The 7,768-nt window shown below is 29.3% G+C and overlaps 1 protein-coding gene across 3 annotated transcripts in view; it reads right to left on the bottom strand.

Annotated features, from left to right (window-relative positions):
* LOC105636054 (MADS-box transcription factor 23) overlaps positions 1-6,340 on the bottom strand; it is a 23,850-nt gene extending 17,510 nt beyond the window's left edge. The window contains exons 1-2 of one of the 3 annotated variants that reach the window (XM_089722281.1): positions 6,243-6,340; positions 5,628-5,871 (exon numbers count right to left, since the gene is read on the bottom strand). In XM_089722281.1, the coding sequence (XP_089578407.1) occupies positions 5,628-5,809 (182 nt within the window). In that variant the 5' untranslated portion in view covers positions 5,810-5,871; positions 6,243-6,340. Of the gene's footprint in view, positions 1-5,627; positions 5,875-6,237 lie in introns of all 3 variants that reach the window. The other 2 variants (XM_089722283.1, XM_089722282.1) reach the window with 2 other exon arrangements.
* Positions 6,341-7,768: the final 1,428 nt, after the last annotated feature.

Below are 7,768 nucleotides of genomic sequence, written 5' to 3'. Positions count from 1 at the left end.
ATAGCATTAATTTATTTAATTGCATTCTTTATCTGTGCAAAGTATCTGTCATTAATTAAAATATTGATTCAATTGTTCAAAAGTTAAAAGTAATAGCAAGCTCAAGAGTCAATTTGAGTTGCAATTTTGTCAATTTGAAATCAAGTGCAAATGCCTTGTGAAAAATACATGATATAAATGGAAAATACAAAAAAATTAAACTGTTAGGCCTTTTTTGTGAGCAAAATAATATCAATGATGTGAAATGGAGTTTAATAATTTTGTTTCAAATAAAACGTGGAGTTGTGTCGGTAAAATAGGAACTTTATAATGGTTAATCACTTATTAACCACTAAACACAATTAATTATTAGCTATTCCGAGGAAAAATACTCATGAGAGGTAATGACGGACGGGATTAATTTTATATTCTAAAGGTATGAAACGAGATTAGTATGTGTCACATGCAAAGTGTGTGGGATTCTTGTAAGATGTACAAAAAAATTGCTACAATAATGTAATTTTTTATGGATGTGCTTCATTCCCTCCAAACCTCTCACACAATTGGGAGCTACCAAAGGGGCATATTCAGTTGCATGGACAACAATATCTTCAAGCAAGGCTTCAATCAGAGAATTCTTTTTGTATTTTACTGAAGATAGTTGTGTTCAAACGCAACTTAAAAAAAATTAAAAATAAAATAAACCTCCTCTAATAGGTTCGTTTATCAAAATAACTATTGTTTTGATAGAGTTTAGCTGTTAAGTGTTTGAGTAATTTTTCAAAAAACGTAAAAATTAAACGTTATATGAGTTACTATTTTATAAAATGTTATCATAATCTTTAAAAGTTAGTTCAAAACGCTAAAAGTTATGTAGAAAGTTGTGGCCAAATACAGCCCAAGTTAAATAATACTTAGAGAGAGATTTCTTTGAATATTTCTAAATTGTGAATAAAAGAAGTCAAAAATCAATCTTAAAAACCTTCTTTTTCATCAAATGCACGTACGGTGGAGAAAAAGAAAGGAAAATATATATGATAGGGCTCTCCTAAAAGTAATAAAATTAGGGTTTTAAGTTTTACAATTTTAGAGTTTTAAGGTTTGGGATTTAGGGTTTAGATATTAGGGCTTAGTGTTTTTTTTTCAAGCTTTTAAGAATTTAGAGTCTTAAATTTAAGAGTTTAATGATTTAAGAATTTAAGGTTTTATTAACTCTTAGGTTTTAGGATTTTGGGTATACTATTTTAGAATTTAGAGTATAAAATAAGATTTAGAGTCATTTTACATATGCCCAAAAGAAGAATAGAAACCAAAAATTGTTTTGGCAATTTGTGTTAGGGTAAACTACAAAACCCTCTACACATTAATACCCAAACTAAAGCAATTTCACAAAATTTAATAGAATTTAATTAAATTTCTTGATTTGGAAAAAAAAAAAAAAGAATTGACTTCAACAAAATTGGCTATAATTAAAATCAATTTCTATCAAATTTGATAGAATTTGAAACAAATAAATGTTTGTTATAATGGAATTTGATAGTATTTCCTTTTTAAAATTTTACGATTGGGATAGCTTAGTAAGTAAAAATAAATAAATTTCTATCATGAAATGATATCAACATAATTGTTATAAACACAAATTTAAGTGAATTATAAGCACTTTGCGAACTTAAATTTTATGATAAATTTAAAACTTTTAAATGCGTAATAACTTATAATGCACAAAATATTTTTTATAGTATTCTGTAAAAAATAGTTATTTTTTAAATGAATTTTTACAAAATAATAAATATTATGTTTGGTAAATGATGGATATTTATTGTAAAAAAGTCATGGTCTATAAAATAATAAGTATAGTTGTAAATATTTTGCAATATTTTCAAATATTTTGTAAAAGATGATTATTGTTTGTAAAGCTGATAGATTACAAAATAATAGCTCTAATTGTCAATATTTTATAATACTTCCTAACAATTAGTAAAAATCATTTTTTTAAATTGCCGGATTACATAATAATAGCTTGAATTATTAATATTTTCTGATACTTTATAAAAGTGACTTTTTTTTTTTTTTTTTTTTTTTTTTGTGTGTGTAAAGTTATGGGATTACAAAATAATAACTTTTATTGCTAATAGCTTGTAATACTACATAATATATTGCAAAAGATGGATTTTTTTTTTTTTTTTTTTAAGTTAGTGGTTTACAAAATAATAGTTCCAGTTACTAATATTTTATAAAATTTCTAAATATTTTGTAAAACAATGCTTTTTGTTTTTATAAGTTGCCGAATTATAAAATAGTAACTTCGGTTACCATTGTTTTGTAATATTCACTAATATTTTGTAAAATCTAATTTTTTTTTAGGATAAAAAAGGTAGTTGTTTATTGTACAAGTTGGTGATTTACTAAATTACAGCTATAGTTATCGGTGTGTTGTAATATTTTCAAGTATTTTGTAAAAAGTGATTAATTTTTTAATAAAATTATCGAATTACAAAATAATAAATTTAAAATCCAATTTTTTGTAAAAAATTCTAATATTTTGTAAAAAACAGCTATTTTTTGTAAATTCAAGATAAAAGTAAGGAATTCTCAAAAAAAAAAAAAAAAAAAAAAAGATAAAAGCAAGGAAATATTTGAAGGAATTGTAGCAAGCACCAAATGAAAATTGTAGAAAAAGATGCTTAAAAGGAAAAACATAAACACATTAAACTACTATTTGTGCAAAGTAAAAGGAAACAAAGAGGAGCCTATTTGAAATATGAATTTTCATGAGCTTATGGGTAATATCAATTCATGAAAAAAGAAAAAAGCATAATTAATAAATTAGCTCCTAAGGTTTTGAAAAGAAAAGGATATGGCTTTTTTCTAAAGTAAAAAGTATTATTATTTGAACAAAATTACTCTCTTCATTACTTAATTTTTATCCCATTCTCTTTTGAGAAGGAATGCCAATTTTGTTTTGTGTATTCTTTACTTTCATATTGACAATAAAGTTGTAGTTGACATTCAACATCAAATTTGATAAGTGAAATTGAAAAAGTGGGGAATTGTGAGGATAATTTTATTTGAAAATTTGTGTTATAGGTACCGTAAAAGTCATGTTCGGCAACAACTTTTGAGCTAGCTTTTAGCGTTTTGATCAAGTTAAAATTTTATCTTTATTAATTATAATATTTGGTAATGTAGCTTTTATAATAACTTTTACAGTTATAGCTTGCATTTCAAGGAGATTTATTAAATTTTTTTTACAATCATGCACATTGTTTTTTCTCGTAATCTTTTATGAAACATTAAACATTATAGCTTGCATTGCACGGAAATTAATTAATTTTTTTTACAATCATACTCATTGTTTTGTCTCACAATTCAACTAATTAAACAGTCAATATCTCTTTTTATCAGTTTAAGTTAAATAGTTAATTAAATAATTATTTTTATCCAACACTTTAAATTTAGACTTCTTGATGAATAAGTATAAGTTAAAAGCTAATAGGTAGTGCCTACAACATTAGATCCAAAGTTTGTTTTCATTTCGGTAACTATGGATAAATGGGAAATATGAGATGTTACTTAGATTATGGATAAGTGTGTTGAGAGTTTCTATGGCTGGTTTAGTTGTAAACGTTTTCTTTTTCTTTTATTACTTTAAAATGGAAAAATAAAACATTGAAGTCCATTATATATTTTCATTTTTACTTTTTTACGAGTATTGGGGGAAGGAGTTCGATTTTGTACTTATTGTCAGGTTATATATGTATTTACTACTAGACTATGTCTTAGTGTGTATTTTCTTATTTACTTATTTCCTATTTTATCTTACAAAAATTAAAAATATATATATATATATAGTTTTATTCTTCTTTACTTGTTATAATTTCTTTTTTCTATAAATTTTTTTAACACAATGCCATTAAGAAATAATAATTCTCTTATTTGCTGTTTAGGGACCGAACCCCTAGCTATCCCTCCCTTCCCTGGTGTAAGGTCTCCCTCGACCCACCTCTCCCTTCCCTGCCAACCCTTCCCTTGAGCCTGTTTGGGTGAGATTTAGGTGAGAGCGAAGGAGAGGTAAATAAAAGTAAGGAGTGAGCATGTTTGGATGACATTGAAGGAAGGTTAACTAAAAGTAAGAAAGGAAATTAATCTCTGCAACCCTATGGATAAGCCTTACCTTTTTTTTTTTTTTTTTTTTTACTACTCAAATCTCAATTTTCTTTTATACACAAATTTAAGGGATAAGAAAGAGAAGATATTTAAATTAATTCATAATTTAATTTATATTTTAGCCTACATTTATTTTTTTTCCAAACATAGAAAATATATTATCTCTCTTTACCTTTCCATTAATTCATCAAGGGGCATCAAAAATGAAATGTTGGGTTTGATACAAATCCGTCTAACACACGACACGACTAGGTCAATACGAAGACGACACGAAAATTAAACAGATAACACGAACTAATCCGTTTAATTTAATGGATCGTATAAGAGTCATAAAATTTTAACTCATTTTATCAAATGAGTCATATATGAGTTGCATGCATGTCAAAAAATCCAATATACATGTTATATATAATGCACATATATAACCCACTTGATATGTATATTATATATGAAATTACTTTTTTACCTAGAATTATACGGATTAGACGAGTTGACTCATGACACGTTTTCTTTAAACCGTATCATATATGGATTATCCATTTATAATACAAATCTATTTAGACTCAATTTTAACCCATTTAATTTATATGTTTGGCGAATCTTATTCTCATGTCATATGACCCATTTCCCTGCTCTTTATATCAAACATGATTTTTTTTTTTTTTTTTAAATTATAACCTTCCACATACTTCCCTCTCCTTACCCTCCTTTACCCTTTTATTAATTACCCTTCCCTCTCCCCATCCAAACAGATATACTAATTTTTGATTACTAATGTAACTCTAGTTTTTTTTTAAAAAAATGTCACTAACTGGGTTGTGGGTATAAAAGAAATACTTCCAATTTTTTGCTGTATAATAGTTTCATTATACACACATATGTTACATGCATATATGTTGATAGTGGATATTTTCTGCATACATATAAATGATGCATGCATACATTAGTAAGCTACAGTAAATTCAGATATAAAAGTTGTTTAGAAGGTTATCTTAAATGAAAATGCATGCACTTTTGCCTACTTATTGCATTATATGTAACTCTTTGAGCCACAAGTTTGCTGCTTATAGCCTCTAGGAATAAAAGGATATACCTCGTCTATTTATGTACAGCAGACAAAACCCAAAATCAAGAAAAAACTCCATTAACTTAGTTGGTTAGTATAACATGGAGGATTGTTTCTCTCAAAGAAAGCAGACAAATAGAAGCAGCCTAATAAATATGTGCAGTTCACATGCTCTACACCATCAAGACCTTGAAGGGATCCTTAACCATCTCCATTACGACATTTTATATGGCACTAACCTTAAATGGATTTCTATGTAGCTTTATTTTATGTAATACTATATTAAGCTTAATTATAATTTCTACAGTATAGCAAAACCCAATAATTAATATTACTTCTTCATTAATTTCCAAACACTTGCTACACAACCATAAACTTGTGAATATAAGAAGAGAAAGCGAGATAAAAATCTGACCTAGTGCTTGCATAATCGTAAAGCTTGCCAGTGCTAGAGAAAATAATTACTCCAACTTCAGCATCACAAAGGATTGAGAGCTCTCTAGCTTTCTTTAGCAACCCACTTCTCCTTTTCGAGAAAGTCACTTGTCTACTCGTCGAATTATCGATTCTTCGGATCACAATCTTCCCTCTCCCCATCTTCTCTTTTCCTTGCTCAATCAAGAATTCGAGCTCCTTTCTTTCTTTTATTAACTTTTTCCCTGCTAGATCCAAAAATCCAACACGCGAAAAAAAAAATCAATTTCCAGTAATTAAATTTCTAAACATATATAACAACTCTGAAAAAATAAATAAAATAATGCATAAGAAGAGTAATGAAAAAGGTAGAGATAATTGTATCATAAAGATTTTTGGCAATCGAAAATTCAAAGAAAAAAATGGAGACATAAGTATTTATAGGGTCAAAATAGGAGAATGATTGGAACAAAATCAAGGTCAAACCACCATATCAAGAGAGAAAGAAAAAGAAAAAATCTTGAAAATTAAAGAAAAAATCTTGACAGAGAAAATTAGGGTTTTGAACATAAAAAGAAAACCAAAAAGCATAGCTAAAAATAGGGAGAGACCTTACTTGTTTTGAGCTATGGTGATGGTGGAGTAGCAATAAAGGCAGAGATGAGAAGACACTCTCCTTTTAGAGAAATGTTTAGTTTGCAATTATGTTATGCTTTTTAAGGAAAGCTGTGAGTGGTTTTCTTGCAAAGGCAGAAACCGCCTAGATGTTTTATAGGCAAATCTAAAGAGCCACTTGCTAGAGTATAGAAAAATAGTATACTCGCTTTATGAAAGAAAAAACTGTCTGCGTGAATCAAACCGGGAAGTATTGATTGCTGTCACAGAATCAACGAGTACAAGAAAGGTTTGACAATGGACAAATGTCGGCAGGACAAAGCGAGTAAGTGAAATATCTATAGATGTGAGTGCGGAAAAAGCTATCCTCGTACCCGGATTCGTGGGTGGGTGGGGCCACAAACTGAAATGATGGCACTGTGGTCTTATAGATTACCGACACGTAACAGTACCCCAAACCGAGGGCGCACTAATATATTTATTTTCATTATTGAATAATATATAAGAATAAAAAATAGGAAAATGATCCCATATAATATAGGAAATTAGTTATTTAATTTAATAAAATTATTTAAGTAGTTTTTTACATTTTTTATATTTACATCCGCAAATCTAAATAGTCACTTTGTCCAATTTATAGGGTATTTTCAATAAGTCATAAGGAAATGACGAAAATTCCTCTGGCAATATGAAAGCTATAGTCTCTCTCTCTCTCTCTCTCTCTCTCTCTCTCTCTCTCTCTCTCTCTCTCTCTCTCTCTCCTTCACCTATGCATGCACTACTTCCACTATCGCTGCCCTCGCCATCAACATCCCCACCCCTGGTATCTTTTCCACTGCCGCCTTCACCATCACCACCATCAAATCGTACCCAAACCAATCACTAATCCTTGGGGTACACATTGGCCATAGCCGACATTACAACTCCTCCATCTAGGATCATCGGAATATCGATCTTGGCAGGAGTATGGGGGAGGATCACGATGGACCTCACCGGGCTCATAATCGTTGCCACCATCACTATCTCCCACACCACCATCACCACGATCGATGACTAAAGGGCGAACGACAAGTCTGCTAAGTAGCGGTTGGTGATGTGATGTCATTTGGTCCTTGTCTCTCGATCCCATCTTTTCGCTGTTGCTCTCTCCTTCAGCAGTTGGTACTTGCTTAGTTTAATCATGTAAATTATCGACGATTTAAGAAACATAAGTAATAACAAAGAGATATCAGTCGAATTAGGGGTTTTGCAGAGAAAATAGAGTGCCGAGGATTTATTTCTGTTTAGCATTTTAAAGCTCAAGAAAAGGAAGAGACCACTTGAGTGCTCATAAAAGCCATGGCAATGGCAAGCAGGCTTGGTGTTCTTGAATGACCATGAATCCTTTCAAAGCTTAATCTTATTAACAAATTATGGATTAAATTATAATAGTATTAAGTTATGTACTATTAATTTTGGTTGTAATTATTTTGCTACAGTTGAGAAGGCTAAGAGAGTCGGTAATAATGAGTTTAAAGAGCAGAGGTG

This window comes from Jatropha curcas, chromosome 6 (genome assembly GCF_041381405.1).
Source record: "Jatropha curcas cultivar XTBG-Jc1 chromosome 6, XTBG_Jcur_1.0, whole genome shotgun sequence".
Classification (NCBI taxonomy): Eukaryota; Viridiplantae; Streptophyta; class Magnoliopsida; order Malpighiales; family Euphorbiaceae; genus Jatropha; species Jatropha curcas.
Note: the sequence above shows the minus strand (reverse complement) of the source record. Positions and strands in the feature narration are given on the sequence as shown.